This window comes from Eurypyga helias, unplaced genomic scaffold (assembly GCF_000690775.1).
Source record: "Eurypyga helias isolate BGI_N326 unplaced genomic scaffold, ASM69077v1 scaffold14121, whole genome shotgun sequence".
NCBI classification, from domain to species: domain Eukaryota; kingdom Metazoa; phylum Chordata; class Aves; order Eurypygiformes; family Eurypygidae; genus Eurypyga; species Eurypyga helias.
In genome coordinates this window covers 1-27,951 of record NW_010229019.1, presented here as the reverse complement: position 1 = coordinate 27,951, position 27,951 = coordinate 1, and the positions used below count along the sequence as shown (strand labels likewise).

At 43.2% G+C, this 27,951-nt stretch overlaps 1 protein-coding gene across 1 annotated transcript; it reads left to right on the top strand.

Annotated features, from left to right (window-relative positions):
- The first annotated feature begins 3,049 nt into the window (after positions 1-3,049).
- On the top strand, positions 3,050-17,337 carry PLD4 (phospholipase D family, member 4). The gene is made up of 11 exons (XM_010160241.1): positions 3,050-3,105; positions 6,424-6,513; positions 8,119-8,324; positions 8,974-9,157; positions 10,500-10,620; positions 10,979-11,106; positions 11,279-11,479; positions 11,873-12,012; positions 14,519-14,684; positions 15,698-15,794; positions 17,129-17,337. The coding sequence occupies exons 1-11, from the start codon at positions 3,103-3,105 to the stop codon at positions 17,335-17,337; spliced, it is 1,545 nt and encodes a 514-aa protein (XP_010158543.1). The 5' UTR covers positions 3,050-3,102.
- The last annotated feature ends 10,614 nt before the right edge of the window (positions 17,338-27,951 follow it).

The window sequence follows — 27,951 nt, the reverse complement described above, 5'->3', positions numbered from 1 at the left end:
ACAACCCCAAAATGTGGCATCCACCTGGCACCTGGGGACGCTTCGTGGACAAGGAATGATCCAGCGGCAGGGGTGAAATTTGGTTTGAGCAAGAGGAGCGGTGGCTTTAGCAGAGCAGTAACCATCGAGAGCAGGTCACTCTTTTGGGTGGTACATTTCTCACCCTCCCGTCTGCTGATAGCTGGGCAGGCTCGAAGAGGATGGGCTCTGGCAGACCTTCACCACAGGCAAAGCGATAAAGCGATCTCGTGTAAACAAGGAGAACGTTCTTCATCTTCAGGAGGACGTGGGAGCAGCAGTTGCATCGGGCCAGTGGTTTCCTGGGTTGCCAGGTGCCTTGCAATTTGCAGAGGAGGAGTGATACAAAGCCAGAATCATTCCAGGCAGACAACATAACGAAGCTTTTCCTGACACTTGTAGGTCATCTTTCCTAGGTGGGACCGGAGGGGTAGTGCTGCACAGGAGGAGTGGCACGAGTGAGACAGCAAAGGGCTCTCTGAAAGAGCGATCATTAGAGCTCTGCAAATCACTAAGGGCTTTTTTTTAATTGAAATAAAACATTTTTGCCAATTAAAATACATTTTAGCATTTAATTATAGGTTGAACAAAATGATTCCAGGTAAGCGTTAAATGTTTGCAATCTAGGGTTAGATATTTTGGTGAATGTATTGATTTTTTTAAAAAGTGGAAATTGATTAAATATTTAAAAGTATTTCCAAACAAACAAACAAAAACCCCATATTTTTATTTAGACTTTGAAACTTTCTCTAGGCTTGTTGGCTGAATCACTTCCCAATTCTTGACCTGAAATGACTGGGTTGTTTTTTTTTTACCTCCCAGCTCGTTAGAGTATACAATCTTTTGGCACAGAATATAAATAGAGCATTTTTCTTTTCAAGTGTAAAGACCCTGGCTGTTCCTGCCTCCCATCCTTCTGTCGACTGTTGGTGTTCAGAGCCCAGCTGCCTAGTCCTGGTGAAACAGAAAGTGTCTTTTTGTAGTAATCTCTGCAGTGATTGCGACATTTTTATCTATTATTAGCTCTTGGAGTTGAGAATGTGTTAAACTGGCAGTTTCTCCCTAGCAAACCTCCAACATAGGCACTAAAAGATCTTCCACTGTATGTTTTAATGCACCCTTCTAACAAACCGGAGTCCAAGCATGTAGAGGGAACTTCTTAGAGGGAGTGCGTTAACCACAGCGTGGCATCCGACCGTATGGTGGGAGATGTGTTTACTCTCTGTGTGGGAAGGTGGCGAGGCAACCAGAGCAACTGGTAGGAGGAGCCTTGTCTGAGAGGTGGGGAAGAGGAGGAATAAAAAAATCACTTGTTTGCCTTGAAACTTGCCAGACTTTTTTTATTTCCTCCCTCCAATTGCATGAGTTGGTCAAATGAACTGTAATACACCTTCCCACAAACCCACTGCCATCCGTAAACTGTCAGAGCTCACCGCTAGTGAGATCAGAAGCACATAGCTGATGTTGGGCTGGTACGTGACATCAGATGAGCAGGAGGAAAGCAGGTCTTTGCAGGCTGGAGAGGAGGAGGACGATGAGATTAGTCAGAATCCCAAGTAGCTGGAGTGCTGCCAAGGAGGAGGAGAACTACAGTTCCATTCTCTGGAAGCTGCTCTTCCCCTGATATACACCAGCCTCTCGCAGTTCAAACTGAACTGGTGATATTGGAGCAATTAATGACAAGTCCTGAACCTCACACAAATATGCTGCTGCCTGTGTGGTACGATCCTGAACCCACTGCGGTCAGTGGAGCTTTCCTGATTCGCGTCGGCACGGTTCATGCCGGCATTTCAGTCCGTAAACAGAGCGAGGTGGCTCGCTGTGGAGCTGCTGACATGTACAGCACACACCCCAGTTCGAACCCATGAGGCGCTTAGCTGGAATATTGAGTTTGGATGCTCAGCCTCTGACGTCTGGTGGTAGCATTTGCCTTGTTTTTAAGCTCTGTTTTAATAGAGATTTAGGATGGCCCCAGTGACAGGATATCCATGTACAGCAGTGAATTCCAGAGCGAGCTGCCTGGTCAGAGCGTCATCATATCTGCTCCACTATCTATCTTCTTTCCTCTCACTGTTGGCCTTCATTGAGTTACTGCTTGTGTTTTGGTCCCAGGAAAAGCAGACAATTCATGACACCTTCAGCTTCCCACAGAAAGGTAACTTTCTGCTGGACATGACCTATTCTCCGGCTCCTCTTAGCTTTTCCATCTTCAGCAGCTTACGATGAGGTATGGTAAAGCCCCAAGATTCTTGTTGTCCCTCTGTTGTCTCACCACTGTTTTCCCCATTACAGCAGCTTTCCTCAGGTACTGGACTGCATCCTTGAGTTCCACAGGATTGAGGGACTGCCTGGAGCGTAACAGCAGCATTGACATGCTATGTTGTGTTGAGGTGCAGCCTTCAAATTTTCACAAAGCCATCATTTCTTAGAAACTGCCTCAAATTTAATGTTGCATGTAATGTTCTTTCTCAACAATTTCACTGCAAATTCCAAATACCATTTAAGACAAAAGCTGTATTATTTCCAAGGAGCTAGTTTGCTCCTTTGTTTGACTGAGGATGATTGGGAAGGACAGTGTTTGCAAGAGGGACTGGGCAGAGAGGCAGTTTTGAAGGGTTTGTCCCTCGGTTTAAAATGAAGCTTTTGGTGGGTCAAGAATGAAGCAGTGGGAATAGTACCATGTCTGGGATGCAAACCGCATTGAAGCTGAGCAGTCCTTTCAACCAGTGTCTTCTAGAGCTGATCTAGGCTCTGATCTTACACCACCAAAGGCTTGGGAACTTGGACATTCAGCAGAGTTTGAGCCAGGTCGAGGCACTGCAAAATGTTACGCCGAATAGGTGGAGATCAGGACCTGGAGTTTAAGAACTGGGTAGTAACAACTAGATGATAACTTGGGACTCTTAACTGTCAGTGTGCAATGTGAAACTCGTGTTTAAGAGGAAGTACTCTGTGGCAGGAGGAAAACCAGAAGAACTCGAAACAAATCTGCTGGCAAAAAGCATGTACACTGCCTCTGGTAAGGAGAGTTGGGAATAACATCAGACTACAGTAGGATATCCACACAGGACACGGTCTTCCAGGATGGTAAGTACATTTGCCATCATCCTGAGAGTGTTAGGGGTGGTCATGGAGAGATGAATGCACCGTGTTCATCAGAGGAACTTCAAGGAGCTTCTTGAAGGGGAGGATTTAGTACATCGAAAAGTCTCAGCCTTCTGTTTGAAATCCAAAATCTGACACAGTTTGATGCTGGTGGAGAAAAGAAGTACCAGAAATTATTCTGGGGGCAGGGAGAAAGCAGCCTAATGTTACAAACAAGTCTCCCGCATGTACTCAGCAGATTGTGGTATTCGCTTGTGTTCCAGTCTGTGAAGCAACGCTAAGTAGCACTTGTATTTATTGTTCTTGGATGTTAGTCACTGAAATTGGCAGCTAGCAAAGCCCTGAAAGCTCACAGGGAGCCATAGTTAATTACTGACCAGCTACAGGATTATTAGTAAGAATTCTGGTTGAGTCTGTGATGTTTTCTTTCATGAAAATTAAACTGCATATTTTAATGTAGTTCTCAGGACTTCTGCATAGCAGCTGGGATTCCAACCCACCACTAGTCAGAGATAGCAAGGACTTTGTCTGACCACATGGCAGATGACTCTTTCACGGCACATATGTGGTCTGTTCGCTTTCATATTTTAAGAGAAATGCTGCTTTTTGAAGCCATTTTGTAACTGTTGCTGGAAAAAGAGAACTGAAACAAGCCCCATCCTTCTGAAGCCATCAACATGGCTGTACGTGCCCCTACAGCTGCAGCTCCCTACCAAGGCACTGCCTGGGTCACCGAATGTGTCGTGAGGAGCTTGAGCTTTGGGGCCAGGGGGATGACATGACACCTCTCATGCTCTGGTTCTGAGATGAGAATGACCTGGGGCAGCCGTGTGGGCTGTTTGTCACCAGAGAGCTCAGCTGGCTAGGAAAGTTGCTGCCAAAGCCCCGAACTGGGGAGTGGGACCTGCAGCCTCACTTGGGCTCTCCTGGCCCAGGCTGAAGACCTGATGTTTTTCAGCCGCCTTTCTCCTCCTCCTTTAAAATCCCTTTGCCTCTGTTTCCTACCAAACTCCCTCGCATCTTTGTCCTTGCTCCCTCTTCTTTTTTTTTCCCCCTAAGTTTTCTGGTTTCATGGTGCTCTCCGTGTGGTGTGTTACATCCCCCATCTCTGCCTGGGCTGTAAGCTCTTTGGGGTAAGACACTGCGTCTTTGTACTGTGCTTAAAATGTGAACTGGGACTTCAAGGACATTAGGAGCTGACATTCACCAGGGAATAAATCATAGAATCACAGAATGGTATGGCTTGGAAGGGACCTGAAAGATCATCCAGTTCCAACCCCCCTGCCATGGGCAGGGACACCTTCCACTAGACCAGGTTGCTCAAAGCCTCATCCAGCCTGGCCTGGAACACTTCCAGGGATGGGGCATCCACAGCTTCTCTGGGCAACCTGTGCCAGTGCCTCACCACCCTCTCCAGGAAGAACTTCTTCCTGATGTCTAATCTAAACCTCCCCACTTTCAATTTAAACCCATTACCCCTTGTCCTGTCACTACAGGCCCTTGTAAAAAGTCCCCCCCAGCTTCCTTGTAGCCCCTTCAGGCACTGGCAGGCTGCAATAAGGTCTCCCCGGAGCCTTCTCTTCTCCAGGCTGAACATGCCCAACACTCTCAGCCTGTCGGAATGGCCAACTGTCCTTCACTGCTGGCAGCAGCTCAGTTTCTCTGGATCTGGGAGGATGAATGTTTACCTGCCAGCATTTATAACTATTTCTAGTGTAAAAATTGGCATCTGGATCTGGGGAGGGCAAAAGGACACGTCAGTTAAAAGTGTGAGTATAACTGCCTTGGGAATTAGGCACTGCTGGAGTGATTACAGCTGACAGTAACAACAGGCTGGCTCTGGAATGGAAACTCAGCTTTCATCTCTGCAGCTCTAGCATGCTTTTAAGCATGACTGTTCCTACCTTTTCTTCCCTCTCCACCTTTCTCATTCTCCCTTGCCTGCTCTTTTATCTTGGGTCCTCTCTTTTCACATCCCTCTCCGCATTCCCCAAGTCACAGTTTTAGACCCATTTCCCTTGTCTCACAAGACATTTTCCACCTCTTTGGTCCAGCCCCACTACTTCTTGTGGGTTGGGACCCGCAAGAGGCTTTGGGGCTATGTCTGTGCTGTGTCCAGCTCTTGCTTGTTCCATGCAGTCACAGCATCCGTACAGGAAGGTGGAGTGGGCAAGAGCTGGCCACAGCATGGATGTGTGTGGCTGTGCTGCCTTACTGGTGTGGGAGGGCAGACACCGTGAGCCTGCCCAGTTCAGGTGACAGCAGCTGGGAACATATGGCAAGATGGATGGGACAAGCCTGGCAGGATCCTTCCTACCTAAAACTTGTTTGAGTGTGGCCACCCACAGAGGAGCTGCACATCTGCTACCGTTGCAGCGTGTTCATCCTCCAGGCTACAAGCGCCCAGTGGCTCAGGGATGGGAAGCGATAGTCTGGGGACTGGACAGGTGGAGGTATCATCTGGTAGCACTTTTGGAAATCTACCCTACCGCAGGATGTGCTTCTTGCTTCCGAGCATGAAAAATGACAGCTGACATACCCTGCCAGCGCAGGGATGGTCCACAACCCATTAGGCATGTGTGAAGTTTTTGGTTTGACCTTTCGAGAAGGTAAAATAGGCAAGCATTCCACTACCCCTGCGCTACCAGCTTCTTTGAGTTTTGGCATGTTAGCCTCTTTGCTCTTGTGGTTGCCTCTACCAGCCATCACACAAGGCTGGAGCAATGCTGTCTGAGGAGGAAAAGCATTTAACTTATTTTCTAGGGTCATGGTTGCAGCAGGAAAGAGGAGTAGTTTATCTTTTGGCCTGGTCCCTGTCCCCTTATCCGGTTTCCTTCTGGAAGAGACACTGGCACTGAAGACAACTCACAGGCACAGGAGGAGAGCAGAGAGTCACACATGGGATGACACTGATGCTGCACACCGTCGCCCACGGCTTCTTCACCTGGTTGTTGCTTCTTGGCACATGAGTTAGCTTGCAACAGGACAACAGTGGGTGTTGAAGGGTAACTTGAAGAGGCAGGGATGCGGTTGTTTACACATTAATTACCGCAGTGACTTCTGTGTGGAGATAGCACCACGGAGAAATTCCAGGGATCTGTCTCTCCTTCTCACTTTGGAATATGTTAATGTGACTCAAGACGCCTAATACACTGAGGGTGCTGCACAGATCCGTACTTAAGTCTCAGGGCACTACATAAAGCAATGGCAGTAACCTGCACTTTTAGTCTGTAACTGGCTTTATATAAATGTTGCCACAAAGCTTTATTTTTCCCCCTTGCATACATTTCTGTTTTTCAGATTGTGAAAAAAGCATTAAAAACGTCCCTGGTGGTTAAAGAGTCGTCCAACAAGAAATTAAGCATGAACAATCAAAAAGGCGTCAAAATGGTAATTATTGGGATACACTACATTTGCTTACAAGAGCTGAGATTGCACTGACATTTCTGAAAAGAAATAACAGATTAAGAAGAATGATTTTATTGCCTGCTTTAGAAATCCATGGAGGTTTGGATCCTAAAGTGAGTGACAAAACCCTCATAGGTTTATCTGCTAGGCTGATCAAACCTTGCCACGAGGGAGTAATGTGGAGCCTAATCCTGCAGCCCTGGCTCAGGACAGCAAACCTTCCATCATTAGCAAAGCATTTATTTGTTTATTCAGCATGCCCAGAGCACCTGGACATCACAGCGTGCATGTGATGTCTGCACAGTGGCAGCCAAGATGTGACTTCAAAACAGGGCTCTTGCCACAGAAATGTCTTCTAAAACCTGCACAACGTTTGAGTCTGGCCAGCGTGTTCACAGGGTGAAGTGCAGGACTGTTAAAAATTGATGGGAGTCTTTGGCCCTCAGTGAGATGGAGAAAAAGCCAAAGGGCAAATATTTAAGTAGATAGTCAGTTCAAAAATGTTTTTCTCATTCAAATCACAGCCTGAAATTGAGGGCAGCACTGTAGGTCTGGGGAAAAGCAGAGAAAACGAAAAGAAAGAAACTTCATCCGCATAGAAACTGAAACAGATACTTTGAGAGGCAACTGGTTTCTGTGCAATTTTCACATGTGCCCTTTTGGGAGCGCACAATTACAGCTACAGCATCCCGACCGCTCCTGGACTCGGTTCTCCTGCCGGGCGGTTCAAAAGCTCAGCTCTGAAGTGCACGTTGCTATCACAGGGTGGCGGATGGTCCCAGCTCCCAAGGAATGCCACTGGGAGCCAGACATGATAATGGTTGGGGAGAAATGGATCTGCACTGTTGGCTGTCTTTTCCTCTTTGATACAGGGCAGCATGTAGAGCCTGGTGCTTATGGTACAGCATGTTAGTGGCTGAGATCTGGATATACCAGGTAGCCAGGCCACTTTTTTGTTATCATTTTTGTTCAGGATAAAAAAGGAAGCACAGAAAAGGGGAAATAAAGCTAACTCACCACACTAGAACAACAAGATAATACTATTCACTTGCCATTCGGATAAATGAGATTGTGTAGTTTCACTTAAATGAGGTTTACGTTGAAAGGTAAAACCAGAACACGTTCACAAACCACAAAATGTCCTGCTTCCAACATTTTCAGACCCATTTTTGCTCCCCTACCTTTATGAACTTCATTTTTAACATAGCACTGGGCTTGATCCCACAGCTGCTCTTGTGTTACGGATCTCCTTATTTTGATTTTGGTGGAAATCTTGTTGAACGCTCGTTTGTCTTCTACTAAAATAAAGCTAATAAATTTCAAACTAATGACAGGGTTTGGGAAAAAAAACAAACAGGTTTTTGATAATCACAAAAAATTAAAACTAAAATCATGGTCCTCATGTAAACCTACGTAGCTCATAGTTCTCATTTTCAGCAACATATCGAAGAATACTGGCTGACAGTAGCTGAAAGCAGAACTACTACTCAGTGACTGTGATTTATTCAGCTGCAACAGATAGTCATCCATCAGTGGTTGTATCAGTGACTTGGTGATCACTTAAATCTTATTTGGATTCTGTTCTAGTTTCAAATCTTAGGGGCAATTTTGATACTTGGTCTTGTCCTGATGGCTGTTTACTTCATGAGAGTGGACAGCATAGTTCATCCCAAGGGGGAGGAAGCAGCTGTCAGCATTTACAAAGAGGTGGAGGAGGAAGAAGGACTCTATGGAGATCTCCCGGGAATCACAACAATTGAGGAGGACACCAACAGGTCCAATGATTCCTGCAGGTAAGCCATGCCCAATGGCACATGGGGAAGTAATCACCAGGTGGAGAATAGTTACAGTGCTGACAGTATCAGCACGGTTGTTGTTCTCTTCCCATTGGATCAGAAGTGGTAAAGTACCACTGATTTAGGAAAAGTGGGGGTGTTTAGGCATTGGGACAGTAGTAGTTGCCCATGATGAGGGGTGGTAGGGGAAGTATCAGAGCTCCACTACCGGTCCTGTGCTTCTATGTTCAGCACAGCTCCACCTCCTCCTCCATCTACCCCCCACGGTGAGGCCAGCAGCCTCTGCTGAGCTCACCCGCTTTCAGGGGATGGGGGGAGCAGTGGGTGTTTGTCCTGGCAGAGGGTGGAGAGGATGCCAAAGTGACACCCAGCCCCAGGGGGTTGCTTTGCTCCTTGTCCTTTGGGTGGTAAAATTCAAAGCTCAGAATGGCTGCTGAGAAGCCATTCTGCTGGATTTGGGAGCACAATGCACATATGCTCGGCTATAAATACTGAGGATAGAGAGTATTCCCAGCTTGTTTTTCCAACTCAGCTTGTTTGTGTTGGAGGCTGATGTTCAAAATGGCCCACTGTACAGCGAGACAGGTGCTTGGTTTCCTGCTGGGGTAACAGTCACTTGCTTCATGATATACAATTGCCATTGCAGCTTTCAACTTGTGGAAAATATTCCTTATGACTTAGCTTTTGAGATAAATAGTACTGCAGCCAAGCCCTTGTACCAAGCCTGGATGACACTCCTTGATACAGCCCAGGAAAAAATTCATGTGGCTTCTTACTACTGGTCTCTTACTGGGAAAGATATCAATGTCAATGATTCATCTTCCAAGCAGGTAGGAGAAAATTAATGACAAGCACACCTATGGTTGTATGTCTCATGTGCATGTGGCAGATGGAAGATTGGCTGTGTGGTCTGTCTCCCAGAGACATTGCTTCACTCTTCCTGCAAACCCAGAAAGGTTTTCCATGCTGGTCAATCTCCTCCTCCAGTCAAGTTAGACTCTATCTGGACTATGTCCACGTCTCTAAATATTTCTATGCTGTGTTTTAAGGGCAAGCAGAGGTCAGCTGCAAACCCACACTCACCCTGCAGATGGTCAGCCTGTGATAGGGCCAGCCAGTGGCGTGGCTGAAGAGCCTACACATCCCATATACACACTGAACGTGCCAATTCCCACTGGCTAGCTGGAAGAGTCAGGAAGCAAAGTCTGCTGGATGTTTGACCTCTTCAGAGGCTGCTTCTCCCCCATGTACAGACAAAACACCTTTGGAGGTGTCCCTGAACCATGCCATTGGACATTCATTCTCCTTTTCAGGGCTGTCCCCCTGTGTGCCCCATGCAGCCAGGCTTCCTGCAGGGCCACTCTGGCTCCACCATCAAAAGTAAAGGACAGAGGCCACGGCACAGGCTCACCTTGTGAGTGTCCATCATGTTTAATTGTCCCTTGGCTCTCTTTAGGCCTGTGGCAGCTGGCAACCTCCCAGGCAGCTCCCTGAGCAGAGTTTGGGTGACATTATGGGCTGGGGACTATCTTGAAAAGCAGAAGGGACAAGGCCACCCTATTCATGGAGGTACAGAGTTCAGTCATGTGTCAGGGATCGTGCTGTTTGCTGATAGATGAGTTGCTGGCCTGTTTATTACTGTGGGCTGAGCCTCTGCCTCCCTCCTGGCACGTGGGCTCCTGGGGACTGCCCTACTTCTCCTCCTCCCCAGGTGGGTGTGGTGCTGTTAGGCATTTCCTTCACACAAGAAGTAAAAGGGACAGATGTAAGGCTGAGCCCAGCCTATGCTAAAGGGACACCTCAGTTTAGGACAGTCTCTGTTACTATAATCCTCCCGGAGAAATGATGCAGCTTACCTGTCGAGCATCAGCATCCAACAGTTGATCTTCACGGGGACGTTCACCTTTGAAGTGTGGCGTGTCTGTGGTCATATTTTTAAACCTTACATCTAATGGCATTAAATGATAGGAAATCAATTTTGATTCCTATATTGGATCAGAATCTTTATTCTTCTTTTTCTCTCATTGAATCACTCCTGACACAGGTGACATTTCTGACATTCCTTCTGTTGGGGTTCTTCAAAGGAAGCATCCATAAGTAACTCTACTTGCATATATCTTACTGAATGTTCTACAACAAAATATAAACACTATCAAACAATATACCATACAGGGTGAAGATATTCTGAAGAGGTTTGAGAGATTACTTGCAGAGAATGTCTCTGTGTATGTTGCAGCAAGTATGCCAACTTTGGCTACAAATTCAACTGACCTCGAGCTTTTAGAGGAAAAAGGTAATTACCTCACTTCAGCGATGTCCTCAGAACTTGCAAAAAGGCATCTGAGAGAAACTGGTCTCCAAGGTCTATCCTGGCATGGTGCTTACATGGGCTTACAGGTCAAGTACTGTGTATTCACTGGTTCATAATTTCCGTGTACTTTGTCATGACCTTAAGGATTTTTCTGGAGTTCGTATTTTGTATATTTTTGCAAGCTATTGTATTCCAAGAAATGAATGTGTGTTAATTTCAGTACTTAATACCAGTTGCAGGTATTAGACATCCAGACGTGTTCTGGCTGTCAGGGAAGCAATATAGATTACCATCTCCATGCTGTATCTAAACACATTTCCCCCTCCTCATCTTTCTTCAGGGGCTCATGTGAAAAAGATTGATTTTGGGCATTTAGCAGGCGGAGTGTTGCATAGTAAATTCTGGATTGTAGACATGAAACATATATATATTGGTAGTGCAAATATGGACTGGAGATCTTTATCTCAGGTAAGCTCTGCTGCTGCATATTCAAAAGTCGGGGGGGAATCCATGTCCTAGCACATCACAGAGAAAAATCACAATGAAGTAAAATATTGACTGAGTGGGAGAAACAGCAAAAAAACCCTGACGGTGGAGGTGGCTCTCTCTGGGGCTGTGACATAGCTTGTTCTCTTTGCAGGTGAAAGAGTTTGGTGCTGTGATATACAACTGCAGCTGCTTGGCCAAAGACCTCTTGAAAACATTTAGTACTTACTGGGATCTTGCACACGCTAATGCTACTATCCCATTCCCTTGGCCTCTTAATTATTCTACCCACATTAACATGCACCAGCCTCTGGAAGTAGAATTTAATGGAATCTTGACAAAAGCCTATTTTTCTGTAAGTATGTTTTAAAATAACATGGTAGGCTGTAAGCTACGTTTAAGCATTGACCAGAGAAGTTTCTTCAGCAGTTCTCAGTTACTTGTGCTCCAGTTGGATAACAATTCCTTCCACAAGTTTCTCTGGAACTACTCAAGGAATAGGGGTTGACCCAGCTTTGGCTGTCAGGTAGTATGGCAAGGATGGGGTGCAGGTCTTTAATCACCTGTGGGCTCAATATATCAATAAGTATCTGACCCATCAGGACATGGAAAGCATGGGGAACAATAGTGGTCCACCTCAAATGCTTTGTGCTATTGTAATGAAAACTGAACAAATCTAAATCTAAATGAATTGCAGTCTGACAGAAGAAGGATGAAATCACTGCCCTGCATGTTTTCTTCTTTACAGGCTTCTCCTTCAGCATTTTGTCCAGCAGGTCGCACCTACGACCTCTTTGCTATAATCAGTATTATCAGTGAGGCACAGAAATTTGTCTACATTTCTGTTATGGAATATTTCCCTACCAGCCGTTTCGTCCATCCAGAAAGGTACAATTTAAATCCTGTGCAAATCAGTTGACTGCACTATTTAAAGGAAAAATGTACTATTCCCCTCCCCACTTCTACAATGAGTGGAGTGGAGAGAACTGAGGCTTTGCTCTGCCTTTACAACTGCCTTGTGGGCTGTGCAAATACTGATGCTACAGGAAGGATGGTATCCAATACTGCCCACGTGCTCTGCTAGCATTTAGAGCAACCTCCTGCGCCCTTCACGCAGCAAGAAAACTGGGAAGTGACAGACTAGGGACAGTCAGGGACAGCTCCTCTCAGAATAAAACAGAGCAACTTTATGAATAGAGAGGACAGGGAACGGCAGAAATAGATCAGACTTCAGACTTTTCAGAGGAAATGCTGCTCTGCCCCTCTCTTCTGCTCCTGTGTCTTTCTTTCTGTTCTTTATTTTGAAGACTCCTGACTTCTGGCTCTGCAGCCTGTTGACGTTCTTGACCCATAGTTTAGAGGCTGATTCTTAACTGTCCTTGCTGACCTCTGCAATGGTAGCTGAAACAGACTCTAAAGAAACTTCTGGGCTTTTATTTTCCTATTTGTATAATTCCATCTGAGGACATCCAAGTTCCTGCAGCAGCAGCAGCTCTCAAAGAGAAGGTGGTAGAGGTGGTCTGGAGTGATCAAATTGCATGTGGTGGACCACAGGCATTGTCCCAGTGGGCTGCTCAAGGTCACAGCAGAATTATGCAGACTCTGCACATCAACTCAAATCTGACTAACACAGCAAGTTAGTCAGTCATGGGGCAACTTACAAGACTCCAAATCCTCTTAGCTATGCTTGAATTTGGATGTTTACATGCAATCCAATGCTGAGTATTATCTGCTTATAACATTTCTGAGTTTTACATCATCTAAATAATCTGATTGAGAAAGAAGTTGAAGCAAAAGAATTGTGTACATGACTTGTAAAGAATAGGGTGAGCTCCAGGTTGCCATTTAGCCAGAATTGCACCAGGCATCATGTCCTCTGGCATGACTGAAAAGCTCCAGTTGTTCAGCTGGGCGTGTGTGTGTTAGCGGGAAGGGTGTAGGATAATAGACAGACACAAATAATTCCACTGTCCTTGAAACAAAATCTCAAAGACTAGCTTCCACTTGGAGGATATTTTTTATAAATCAAACAGCTTAGAGGATTTTTGGTTTCTATGTTGTATGGTTGCATCTCTGGGTTTCTCATCTCCTGTTTTTAGCTAAGAATAGGTTCACAGAAAGTCTCTTTTCCCCCTTAGGAATGAATGTGTTAATACCCCTCATTCTTCATCTAAAGCCTTAATCCACCATTTCTGACATCTAGGGCCTGATCTGATGCAAACAAGAGTTTGAAAGGCCGAGGGAAAGCGACACAGAGCCTCGGGCTATCTCCACAGCAACCAGCTGTAGTGTAATGAATTGGGGCTGATTAGTTCAGGTTAGGTTCCTCCAGCAGCTGAGGCAGAGGGGAACAAAGCTGCTGTCTTAATGCCTGAGTGTTAATCAACTAGAAACTGATATATTTAAAAAATGGAAACTGTTCATACATAGAATTTCTAAATAGCATGTTTTTTCCGAGTTTTTCAGGATCTACAAGTCAGCCTGAGCCTGAAAGCACATGGCTGGTCTGTTGGTTGCAATAGGATGATGTGGGAGGGAGGATTAGAGAATTCAGACCCTTGTACGTAAGACCAAAAGAAGTAAGTTAGGCAAATTAATTCGTCATTGCTCCTGGGACTGCAAGTGAGTGACGGACCTCTCTCCTCATCAGTCCTCCAATCTGTACTAAAGATGCTTGTCTTCCCCCATGCAGCACGTATGGAATGAAAATGCTACATGGGCATTTGGATTTACTAGTCCTGGGATGTACATTGTCCAGCTCTTAGTGTTGTGTAGTTGGGTGAAGGATGTTAAAATTTTTTCCCTAAGCTACTGCCAACACAAGCATCAGGAAAACGGACGGCCCGGTGTTCATGGGAGCATGGCTGTGTTTGCTGCCTCGGGGCCACATGGCATACTAAAGAGGGCAAGGAGGGATGGGGAGGGATAGAGCCTGTCCACACTGGCTGATGGCACAGGACCACTGTGGAAATTAAAAACAGTGTCCAGGATCCTGACATGGGCATATTCTGCAAAATGGCTCTTAGGCTCTCCTCTGGGCCCTGCACTGTCCTTTTTACGTCATGCTACATGATCTGGATTTACGTTGGAGCTGCTATCATTGTTTTTAGTTTCCTGAGGAAATGAGCGTGACTCCACCATGCAGTGTGTGTATCTGTGTACATGCACTATACCCAGTTTTAAACTTTTTGATCATTTGCAACCACATTTGGCAGAGATCAGAGGTTTCAAAATACACTGGGGAAAGAACTGGCTGGGTAGAAAGCAGAAATCTTATTTATACCTCCAGTGCAGGCTCTTACTAGACATCAGAGACCCTACCTGTGCATGACGTCACTTGTGTTCTGTTTATTGTCGTAACTTTCTGTTTCAAAAATACTCCTCTTTTCTCTAGATACTGGCCAGCCATTGACAATGCTCTGAGACGTGCAGCTTTCAACTACAGAGTACAAGTCCGCCTGCTGGTCAGCTGCTGGACCCACTCTGACCCAGCCATGCTCCACTATCTGAGGTCCCTGAGTGCCCTCAACAACCCACGTGCCCACATCAGTGTCAACGTGGTACAATATGAAACCTGGTTATGGAAAGATAGCTTGAGGATATGGGCCCCACACTGATTTTTGAGTCTAAGCTGCCAGTTGTGTGTGCAAGTATAAGTTTTTAGAGAAACAGGTTGTTTCCATTGTTGCAGTGACTGCTTTGAGTCCTTGAGGAAATAAGGCCCAAGACATAACCTTTGAGAACGCAGCTATTGCGAACTACTGGTGATACCAAGGGATGTGCCTAATGCAGCACTTGTGACATTAACCCAGGCAGTCGCTTTTGCTGAGCACCCTGACAGTAGCAGTTTATAAGAACTTGGTGCTCTTCTCATAGACCTTTTCCTATATGGAGTATCTTAAATGGTTGTAATAACTAACAGTTCTTTAGAACTGAGAGCTCTGCTGACTGCCTATACAGACAGACCCTTTTCTAAACACTCAGTATTACACACAGGACGTAGGCTGGAACATATCAAGTGGGGATGGTGTGGAAGGTCCTAACCTGATGCAGTTATTGTGACAGGCAGAAGTCACGGACGTAAGGAGGGATAGTTTTACCTAAAAAAAGGAACAGAAATGTGGATTTTAGTAAGAGTTAACACAAAAACTTAGGCATTATTGTTGCTTGCAGTACCCCTGTGCCTGTGATCAGCCCATTCTATCACAAAATAACAGCAGCAATCAGCGGTAAATGCAGATCTATTAAACAGCTGCCTAAAACTGCATTTAATTGTCTGCCCTGTAATGATAATAGCTGTGCTACTAATGGAACATTGTGAAGCAAACATCCTTATCTGGTCTCAATTGCTTATCCAATTTTATGTGTACTGAAAGTACTATTTGTAAGTTTTCTTGGATAAGAGAAAAATCTCTTTTATGGTACATTTAATAACAGTGTGTGCAATATTCTGTTCTGTTCTTTCTGTACTACTCTGTTCTTTGAAAAATATAGAAAGTCTGCATTGTCCAGTTATTCAGTCTGTTCCTCATTCTGGCATTTCTAGTTATGTTTTCAATTACTTTCCCTCCAGAAACTCTTCATTGTTCCAGTTCTAAATCACACAAATATTCCTCATGGGAGAGTGAATCACAACAAATATATGGTCACCGACAAAGTAGCCTATATTGGTATGTATTCCATTATTCCAAACACTTAAAGTATCCTCAGATCTATAGGACTGAGACTGAGATAAGATGGGCTGCAATATCAAAAAAGACCTCATTTTGCCATGTAAAGCAGATAAACATATCAAAGTAGATGGCTTTATCAGAATGTTTACCCTGGTAAAGAAGTAGAGATGTGAAGGGGAGAAAATAATGTAGGTCAAGTTCAGTAAGAAATTATTTCATATGATTGTTGAAGCATTAAGAAGAGAGCATGACAAGCCTGAGTGCACAGCCCTGTGATGAGCACAGTAGGAATTTCACAGGCTGTGTGCTCAGAATGGTGCAGTGATAGCTGGTGCTTTGCTATAGAACGTTATCGTGCTTTAATAAAAAGGAATTGCTGGGAGGAATTAATTCCACGCACAGTTTGTTGAACAGAACTCTAGGAATGGAAATGAGAAAACAGTAATGTCAATTGCTGCTCAATTCCTGAAAGTCGGGGTGGTGTTTATTTTTCAGTCTTTCATTAGGATCTCTCAGAAAAGGGAATGTGAAAGGGCTGTGTTGTTACAGTCGGCTCACCCGCCAAGCGATGCAGCCCAGCAAACAGCCCGACCTTCCAGCAGGCTGAGGACGGGCAGCTCCAATTGCCTTTACTAGAACTTGTTTCGTACTGTGTTGTCTTCTGAAGACAGATATGCAGATGATTTGTTTTCATGCCTAAGCACCTTCTGGAATTGGCAGTAGATCTTTCTGGCTGAGGTGAATGTCAGAAGTGCTAAGTGATTTTTTTTTTTTTTTTTTCCTGGTGTTTGATTTTCTGAATGGGGTGGCTTTGGAGAGAGCCCTAGCGATGCCTACAGCTGGATACCCAGCTTTGCCTGGTTTAAAAGCAGGCATTGCATGCTGAGCTCAGAACAGCTCCTGAAGATTTATTGATCAAGGGTCCACTTTCTCCTCTTGTTTTCCTTTAACAAGTAAAGAGAATTAAGTTTATTAAGGATTTTTTTTTTCTTTAACCAAAGCAACCCATATCAAACACTGGCTTTTACCCCTCTTAATACCAAACGCTGCACTTCGTTCCCATATTTATAATGAGTAGATCTCTGCACCTCTGCCACAGGCTGTAAGGAATCAGACTGTTATGATGCTTCAGGGTTGCATTTAATACTGATCTGAAACCTGAGGTCTGGAATAAGAAGGAGGTGACCTGATTTTTGCTGCTCTGTTGGTCCTAATGAGATTTGCAGTTGTACAGCAAATCAGCAAAGCCGGGTAATGTGGACTTCACAAGTATGGAGATCAAACAGAACACTGGGAAATGTTTTCTAATTAGCTACTTTTCCATTGCATAGGAACTTCCAATTGGTCAGAAGATTACTTCATTAATACAGCTGGCGTGGGACTAATTATCAAACAGAATTCAACCAACCTCCAAAGAAGGCAACTGCCTATCCAAGAACAACTAAAAAAACTTTTTGAGCGAGACTGGAATTCCAAATATGCAGTGAATCTGGAAGATGTGCAAGGACAGAAAGATTGTAACTGGAAGGGGAGACCCTGAAGTGGACTGAAATATCCGTTTTAAATAGGTTCAAATATATTTTTATTTCTTGTTCTCTGTGCAAAACAAGCTTTCTTCTTTATGTGTCTGTCAGAGAAGGCTCTTTCCCGTGGTGTCCACCCTGCCTGATGACGCTAGAACTTTGCACAGTTGAGTCTACTTGCCAAACCATTAGGCAGTGTGTGATGTTTCCTTTTTTGTGTGATTACCTCTGCCCAGAGTTAATGAAATGCATGCAGTGTTATATGACAAGCTGTCTGCTGCTGAAGTAAACATGGAAGATTCAATCAGATATGAATACTTTGGACATGCAGATGATTATTGCTGTGCTACTTCATTTTAGGAAGTTTTATGTTTTGTCCTTAATGTTTCACTAACAGTGTCTGCTTACATTAATTTAAGCATTTTTAATCACCTCCTGGCCACTTTAAGATCTGAGCCATGTAAGTTATCACCTATCAAAGTAAGCAGTGAGGGCAGATTTTTGAAATCATTTAGGCATTAGAGGTACAGGGAAATACCTGTATTTAAGTGTTGAGGCTAGATGCCAGAGTTAAATGCCTGGGATTTAAATCTTGGAGGCAGTTTCCAGTCCAGCTGCCATGAACCCCTGTGTGTCTGAGGGTATTTGGATGTCTGTGTGTCGGACCCATGCAGCGAGCAGGATGGGGGGAGAGAGGGGAAGCTGCTGCATTCCACCTGCACTGTGGATTCCTGGAAAGCCTCCTTGCTCCTTGAGGGCTGTCCTGGTGCTGGCCCAGACTGGTGTTGTGCCTCTGGGCTGCCTTTTCTTTTGCATTCACATGGGCACTGTAAACCTAAGCCATCCAGTGCCTTATGTCCTTAGCTGCCACTGCGTGGCAGCTCTGACCTTGATGACTCCCAGAAGTAGCAGGAAAGGAAAGCAGGGAATGTGGTCCAGCTATGGAGGGGTGCAGCTGACACAGGGCTAGGGCTCCATGAACCTCGCCAGTGCCAGACACCTTTGCCTGACACGGGAAATGGAGTCACAAAGTGAACTTTTGCTTTGGGACTGAGGTACAGCAGAGATGGGAGAGCCCAGGGCAAAAGCCCTGGCTCCACAGAAGGGTCAGGCAAACTCCCTGTCCTGGCAGTACATCTCTGAGCTGTGAAAGCACAAAAGACCTCTCCAGCCCCAAAAGACCTGTGGCAGCTTGTGGTTTCACTCCTGTCCTGGCTGGGCCTCGTTTTGCTGCATTTAGCTCTGAGGCCATCTCTCTTGCCACAGACCCAGCCCTCGATGGAGGGAGTACAGGCTTCCCCATCCCGGTGCAACCTCCCCATCCTCCCGAGGAAGCGTTGTGGTTCATTTGAATCCCTGCCTGGTGCTGAGAATGACAAAGGGACCTTCTGTGATTGTCTGTGTGTGGACCAATATATCTTTGCGAATACACACAAATCCCCACGCAAATAAGGCCACCTTCCACATGAGACCTTTTGGAGATTATCCCAACCAATTTTCCATTTTTTGGTTTCCAGACTGCTCCTTAGCTATCTCTTCCAGACACCTCCAAGCCTCCTTGGATTGTTTTATCCATCATTTCAAATCAATGCTTGCTGTTATTAAGGAAGATTTGTGAGAAATGTAGTTGCATTTACAGATCACACTGAAATTTTTTGAGTATTGACACAGGTGCAAACATATTGAAGAAGATGCAGGTGCTTTTAGTGCCATCCTCCCCTATTTTCTTTCTAGAGGCTCCTTAATATTTTGAGATTTCCATTCACTAATTAAAGTTTCTGGCAAAGTAGAACCTGCCCAGCTGGTTTTCACTATCTCCATTTCACGAGGTTATTGTCCTGTACCAGCAAATACAGATGGCATTGTATTAATTGCGTGCAAGAAGGGCATAGGACAGACTTTTCCCTGTGCTATGAGCACATGTGAATGTGGGTCAGTTTTAAAACCTTTTTTGAGAAGCTGTATTTTTAACCAACAAAACTATTTTCTACAGAGGAGTGCACTCCTCTAGATGGCACTCGAAGCTATGTTTTCACTGCTTTTTGGGTGCTAGATATTGCAGGACTAAGAAGAAAACCACTTTCTCCTGCACTTGTGAGCTCAAATCCGGCAGTGCTGGGTAAGGCATTCAGTGGGGCAGAGTTTCTGGAAAAGCTGTGTGAACTTGTCTTCTGGTAATATAAGAGTCATGTGGGGTAAGATTCAGCCTATAAAGAAAAGAATTAATGCTTGTGAAAGTATTCTTCTATACTTTACTGGCATGACCTGTGTTGTTTCTCCTCCACATCTGAAGGAGAGGTTTACAACTGAGACAATGAACTTGAGTTTATTTCCCTGGTTTCTTGTGAGACTATTTAGGTCACTTTGTAGCTTGATAATCATATACTTGTCCTCTGTTGCAAAGGTAGAATATGGTGTAAATTATAACCAGGTTTTGAGTCTCTTAGTACATTTCCATTTATGAAACAGGGTTAACAACACTCCTTATCCACCCACCTGCTTCTTGTCTCTTTCATTGAGATTGTGATTTCTTCAAGTTAAGGACTGTATCAAATATAAGTTGGGGCCTTATAGTATTGATTAGTACGGATTATTTATTATCCATGGATGGATTTTCTAGTTCAGTTGCAGGCAGTTCACATTTTTCTCATTCTTGGTTTATGTATGTATGTATAAAGTTGCTGGTTTGTGTCTTGAGCATGGACACTCTCCCCTGGTCGGCTCAAATCATGTACCTGTGTTACAATGGAGTACAACTCCAGTGACCTGGCCCTGCTTTACCTGTGAGGATTTCAGGCAGAGCTGCTGCCCTGCTCTGCCAGCGGTCTCATTCTTGAGCGTGCTTGGTTTGGTGCAGCACATTGCTGCAGACAGCAATGAATGTGACGGCAAGACAGAGCCTAGCTGGGTCCACAGGTTTATGAGTTTTGTCAGGACTGCCAAGACACCTGGGTTCACACATCAGACACCAGCTTGTTCGGAAAGTTTTAGTATTATCTGTTTTCCATTTTTATCCCCCCATTATCCAGGATTTTCTTTTTCCAGTTGTTCTGGATGAATCATATCTCTGTTTCTTTCATCCAGGTACTAAGAAAATTTTTCATCTACCATTTATGCTGTATCAATGTACACTTAATTTTTTGACAGTCATAAATATCTCCATAAACCCTGGAAGACAGCTGTTCTGTCATGGCACTGACTCCCAGACCTTGTTGTTTCCTGAGGAGGGGAAATGGAGAGGGAGGTGCTGGTCTCTTCTCCCTGGGATCCAGGGATAGGATGCGTGAGAATAGTTCAAAGTTACACCAGGGGAGGCTTAGACTGGACATTGGGAAGCATTTCTTTACAGAGAGGGTGGTCAAATACTGGAACAGGCTTCCTTGAGAGGTGGTTGATGCCCCAAGACTGCCCGTATTTAAGGAGTATTTGCCCTTAACTTTTGCTGAGCCCTGAAGTGGTCAAGCAATTGGACTTGATGATCGTTGTATGTCCCTTTCAACTGAAAATATTCTCTTCTCTCTTCTCTTCTCTTCTCTTCTCTTCTCTTCTCTTCTCTTCTCTTCTCTTCTCTTCTCTTCTCTTCTCTTCTCTTCTCTTCTCTTCTCTTCTCTTCTCTTCTCTTCTCTTCTCTTCTCTTCTCTTCTCTTCTCTTCTCTTCTCTTCTCTTCTCTTCTCTTCTCTTCTCTTCTCTTCTCTTCTCTTCTCTTCTCTTCTCTTCTCTTCTCTTCTTCATATGTATTATCTCATACATGATTAAATTTGGCTGTCTTGCCTTTGGAATATATGAGAGCTCCTACTTCAAATATAGCAACAAAATAGCCAATCAATAGAGACGTATTCATGTCTTAACAATGCAGACATTATAGAGGCGGGAGCATCTTTCTTTTTAATGCATTTGTACCTTCTTTTGCATGTCAAATCACAGCTGTATATTTGTTTGGCTAGAGACTGTATGTAGACGTTTTGCTGAACAGCTCACTTTTTCAGATGTTAAAAAATAAGTAGCAGTAATTGAGGAAACAGGCTTTGAAGAACAACATCCCTAAGTATGCAGGTGGGGTCAGAACCACAGGAGCCTGTTGACAAAAAGTCTATGTTCTGCAGGTTTTGTATGTGCTTCTTACACCCTTTTGAGCTCTGTTCTTAGGTACTCCTGCAGTCAGACCCTTGGGTAGTACTTTGTTAACCTGATTGTTATTTCCTAACCTTCACCTTTCCCAAAGCTGACAGTAGACTGTTTGGAGGAAGGTTTTATTGCTGTTTCTTTTCTCTATTGCTCTCCTCTTAACTACTTCATTCATCTTTTAAAATTATTATATTGATTATTGTTCTGTGGTCATTGCTGTCTCAGAGCTCTATATTAATTGACTTGGTTCTTTCACCTTTGCAGCAGACTCCTACATTCAGTGCTGTCTAGATGGATTCTGATTTGTGGGCCTAAGTAAATGCACGCTACCTGAGAAACATTCCATGTGAAGGCTGCATTGCAGGCAGATGTGAACTATTGTTAGAATGGCCTGTCCTTTATTACATACGTCACCTTTTGCTAGATTCAGTTATTCTGTTTTGATCAAAATGTTTTCCTCAGTCCTGGTATGTGCCCTCACTGTCTGATGTGGAAATTTTGAGTCTATTGAAGAATGACTTAAACTTAGGGAAACCAGGGAAATGTTTGATGATCCAAATATATGATACATGTCTAATACATATGTGAACAGTCTCTTCAGAGATCATTACTGTTCTCTTCAGAATAACTGCTAGTAGTTCTCTTCAGAATACTTAAGCCTGCCTCAAAGATATGGAAATGAAGAACATCTCAAGCTACAGATGGTTAGACAACTGACTACACTTCCTTTACAACCCGACTGCTAAGTGTTTTGCTATGTCTGCTTTCCCAGTACTAAGTAGAATATGGAGAAATACAATACAGAACGAGAAAACTACTGTAATGCAGCATGTCTGCACATGCAAATTGCAAAGATTGTAAGGAGTGAAAATTCTTAGATTAGTCTGTAACAATTACCACTTTATTTAGAAACTGTGCCGTCATTAAGCGGCCACTTCAGATAGCGGGGTGTACTCAAAACTTTTGCAAATTTAAGCTGGGATTTTCAGAGTCAGAAAACGCTAACAGCACTATCAGTGACTCACGCTACTCGAGTTATTATTCATATGGTGAGTTTATTGTGAATTAAGGATACAGACAGTGTTTAATGATACATGTAAAGCCCAACACATACGCACACTGGTTTTCATTGTGCACTTGAAAGAAGCATTAATATAAACAATAAAGGAAATAATTATATACATCTCCTTTTCCAGAAAACCTTTGAAGCAATTCCACCAGTGTGGCAGATCATCCTGTGCATGTAACTATCCAGTAAATATATACATTAAAATGTATTTATCCACATTTTAATAATTATTCTTTGTCAGCACATTTTAGTTTGGTATCTTAAAAATGTGAATTAGTTATATGGTTTTTGGGCTGGAATGTATTTTGTTGGTTTTCAAAAAACTCTTTTAAGGCTAAATATATCCCACTACAATAATCAAAAAATTAGAAGAGAGGAAAGTGTTAGTCTCTCTACACTAATATTTTGGGTTTATTTTGCATTGTAAAATGTTTGCGGAATATACATATCACCTTAGTTGAAATAAAGAAAAATATTTTAATAAGAAAGAAGAAGTAGGTCGGAAAGGTCCAAAATCTAAACAGGTAAGTACAGTTCCCATAGTACTAGTTTATACTCCATTCTGGAAATAATCTATAATCTAAACATAATTGGTGTGGTTTTGAGAACCCTTTATAACAAGCCTTTTTGCTATCATCAATCCTTTCAATGGTTTACTTTCATGGCTAAGGTAGGTATCTTTTCAGACTTCGCTAAGACTATGGGCTCCTCTGTGCCTGTAAAAATTTTTGCCTTTGAGGCAGATTTACAGAAATCAGTGTTTTTATTAGTGCACAGTATAGCACATCCACGTACTTGAAAATTTAAATGGCAAATCCTGTTCAACTGTTTTCACGAACATCGGCTTTGAATTTTGTTTAATATTCAGTTAATAGAAAATTAAGAAAGCATTTTTCCTGTACATGTCAATTATTTTATTTTCACTGAGGGCTGAGAAAAGACAATCCTCATTTGGTTGAGTCTCCAGGAATATTAGATTGACTATCTTTTTCTTCCTCCAACAAGATTAGTTCAGTTCTTGCTGAAGATGTCACGATAGTTCCTGAAACTCGAACACTAGATGGGCTCCTATCGATTTCAGCTTTTCCACCCTCTGTTGTTTCTTTAGGTGATAAGCTTTCTTGTGCATCAAAAAATACATCAGGTTTATCTGATGGGCTATCTTCATCTGAGATTTTTCCCTCTTTATGATCTGTCTCTTCTTTGTCAAGAGTCTTAGACTTTTTGGAAGGAGATGTGAAACCAAGCTTGGGAAATCTAAACCATCCAGTCTTTTCAGTTTGCTTAGAAGGATCATTATCTGGTGTGTCAGCAGGTTTCACATCTTCTGGAACAGATTTTTTTACTTCTGTTTTTGAATCTGTGCTTGTTTCATCACCAGAAGATGAAAAGCCAATAGTTGGAAGCCAAAATTTGAATCTTCCAGGAGATCTTTTACTATCAGTCTTTTCCTTTTCATTGGTTATGCCTTTTTCATCATCCTCTAATGCTTCAGCTACATCCTCATCTTTATAGAGGGGACCCGCCGTTATTCCCTCTGGCAACTTATAAGGATCCCTCTCTTCAGGTTTACTGGAAGGCTTTACTTCAACAGCAACTTCTTTTAACTTGGGCAAAAGTACTTCTCCACTAGATTCTTCAGTCTCACTGTGTGATTTGTCAGATAATTTAAGCTCAGCACTGCCAGTCCCCTGGGCTTCTACTCCAAAGCCTTCATCAGCACATTTAGGTTTGCTTACTGATACGTCTTCGGTCAAAGATGGCTGCTGGACCAGCACTTCTAAGTTGCTATGTGATTCAGGCAACTTCACCTTGAGCAATGAGAATCCCAAAGTAGCAGTCTTGACTTCTGGTGAGAGAATCTCTGATTCTTTCAGTATTTCAGCAGTGTAAATCTCACACCTTTCAATAGCAACATGTTCAGGTTCTACCTTCTCACTCACTTCTTGGCCCTCTACATATGACCAGTGAATGTCTTGCCCTGCATTTGAAAGGGAGGACTCTATGGTAGTAGTCACCTGTGCTGTTTTAATGTCAGGTTCAGTCAATGTTAGAATTTTGCTTTTTGCTTTTTGAATACCACTCTCTAGAGCCTCTCGTGTTTCTTCGGGGATCGCAGAGCTTGCTTGCAGTTGCACTACTTCAATGTCAGTACTTGATCCCTTTGGATCTGTTACCACTTTTGACACTGAAACATCACCTTCAGTTGGGAGAGCTTTGAAAGTGAATCTTGGTATTTTTAGCTTTGGAATTTTTATATTTACTTCTGAGCCATCTTGTGATTTGTCCACTGTTTCCACTGTTATTCTGGCAGATGCTTCCATATGACCTGGAGCTGAACTTTTCAGGCCAGTGGATCCTTCTTTTTTTTCCTGCTGTGCCTAATTCCATTTTAGATAATGTATCAGCTTCTGACTTTTGCAAATTGATATCATCTTCAGAACCCTTCACTTCTGGATGCAACACTCCGAACTTTGGAATCTTAAACTTGTGTGTTTTAATTTTACTTGTTTCTGCTCTGTCTTCTACTTGCACTTCCACCCTTGCAGACATGTCCTTTTCAACACTTTTCACTTGAAATTTCATTTCAGGATCTACTGTAGCAATTTTAACATCCATTTTCACTCCTGGAACTTCTACCTTTAGATCTTCCAGCTTGGCTCTAACATAAACACCATCTTCTGATCCCTTCGTCGTAGACCATTCACATGTAAGCCTTTTTAATTGGCCTTCACTGTCTCTTCCTATAATTTTTATCTCATCCTTTATCTTTCCTTTTTTAATTACTGCCTCTGGATTTTGAATATCTAGCTCTTCCTTTGGAAGACTAACATCTATTTTCTCCTGTGTTGCATCCCAAGTAATTTCAGCTGGTGATGGTTTACATCTTACTTCTGAAGTCTCCAACTTAGCAGAACTTTCTACCTTTGGGACTTCTATATCCTGTGATTTGACTTTATGCTCTTGAACAGTCAGAGTACGTGTAAGAAAACTATTTATTAAACTGTTGTCTTTGTCAGTTTCTGAAGCACTTAGGTATGATTTAGAAAATTCTGCTGAAGACACTGTGAATTCACATGTATGCATTTTTTGTCCTTCAGCACCATGTTTAACTATGTCTGCATATGTTTCAGGTTTTGGAATATTCACTCTACTATCTGTTCTTTCTGCAGATAATGAAATATCTCCTTCTATCTTTGGCAAGCTAACATCAGAACTCATCACGGAGTCTTCTAATTTTGGAATCCCTTCTTTTCCAATAGTAATTTCAGCAACAGCGTGTGGCAATGAGAAGGTATTTTCAGGAATACTTGTTTCAGTTTGCACTTTGGCAGAAGGAATGCCTGCCTGAGTTTTTCCCATACTTCTTTCAATATCAGCATCACCTTTTTTTTCCTTTAAGGTTGTCCTGCCAAATGAAGGTATTCTGAATTTTGGCATTTTAAACCATCCCTGATGTTCTTCAGCCTGAACTTCTTCAGCTTTTATTTCACGTTCTTCTTTTAATTTGACTTCTTTCTCTTCGAGGCTCTCAATAGCTCCCTCTGTCACTGGTTTAGACACTGCCTGGGGGCTTGTGTCTACCTTTGGAACTTCAGTGCCAGCTGTCAGAACTTGGGGTGTTTTCATCTTATAATCATAAACACACACTCCAGGATCTGACATATCAGAGGTAAGTTCTGATGCTGGAACTCCCACAGCAATGTCAGCAATTTCATCTGTCATTTTTAGCTGAGATATCTCAGCTTCTATTTTTGGAGAGATGATCTCTGACTCTGGGACTTTCCCTTTTGTTAAGGAGATTCCAAATTTTGGCTTCTGGAATTTGGGCATTTTAATCTTCCCTTCAGGACCTTCCAACTTCATCTTTATTCCATCCACAACTGATGAACTTTCTGTTGCTGTTTCAGGGCTCTTCAGTTCAACTGAAGCTTCTCCTTTGGGGAGCATAATACTTGGTTTTTGTGCGGTATCTTCATTGGCAGAACTTGATTTTAGGACAACCTGTTGAAAACTCCCCTCTGAGGGAGGCAGAGCTGCACCAATCTTTGCTGAGCTGACTGCTGTGTCAGTTTGGGAGGTTCCAGTTTCTGTTTTGGAAAACTCCAGAGTGGGGATCGTAACGTCAGCCAATTTTATGCTTATTTGTGCCCCTTCTTCTGTCCTTTCGGAATGACTTCTTTCTATATCAGGTATCTGTATTGAATCATCACCCTCTCTTTCTGTTTTAAGAACAGTAGCATCAGCTTCGCCTTTTGTTGAATGTGTCTGAGGTTTGGGAACCTTGATTTTGGAGAGTGAAATTTTAGGCATGACAAATTGAGGCTTTTTAATTGGACTTTTTTGTTCAACTTTTCCTGCAGATATTTCCAGATCAAGGGCTGGCCCAGTGCCTTGATCATCAGTTGCAGTTCCTCTCACTTCTGTGTCTATTCTTCCTGACATTACAGCAAGTTTATGATCTTCAAGATTTGCATCAGATTCTGGTTTAACACCTGCTTCCTTTTTTGGTGACCAACTGAAGGATGGCAGTTTGAATTTTGGCATTTTGAAATGTCCTTCTTTCTCTTCTCCATCGCCATCTGCATCTCCATCTCCATCTTGCTTTATTTCCCCTTTGATTTTTCGTGCTGCATCTGAATCCTGAATATGACTGTCTGTTCTTGGAAAAGAAATGTCAGCTGATGGGAGGTGAACATCAGCCTCTGATGCCTTACTGTCAGCTTTGGTCATTTTGACTTCAGGTGTGTAAGTTTCTATTTCTGTATCATATTCGTCCTGCAAATTTTGTACTTCAACAGCAATGTCAGATTCCACTCTGGAATCAACATCAGTTTCTGAGGATTTTTCCTTACAAAAAGAAATATCAAATTTTGGTTTTCGGAATTTAGGAATTTTAACTGTTACCTCTGTGTCACCCACAGATATTTCAGGAGTTGGTACTCTCCCACCTGGTTTCAAATTTACTTTCTCCAAAGAACCACCTTCATCTAAAATTTTCAAATCTGTTACTGAAAGATTTTTGTCATTAATAGATGGTATTTTTGATTCGGATTCAGTTAAATTCATTTGATATTTAGTAAGAGTAATATCACCTTTTGGTAATGAAGAATCCTGTTCAATTTTAGAAGAAGCAATATCAATTTTGGAGAAACCCAAGCTAGGAATTCTGAATTTAGTATTTTTAGACCCACTATCAACTTTACTGTCAGCAAGACCTTTAGATCTGCCACTGACTGAAATAGTAGAGGGAGTATCCTCTGATACAGAAAGTTCAACACCGGACTTAACGTGTGCCGGAGGTTTGGAACTTTTATAAAGAGAAACCTTAGGCATCTTAAACAGAGAACTTTTAGCTTTACTCATCTCATCCTCTTTTCCAAAGGATGACTGTATAACAACATCAACAGCGGGCGCTTGGATGTCGGCCGCGGG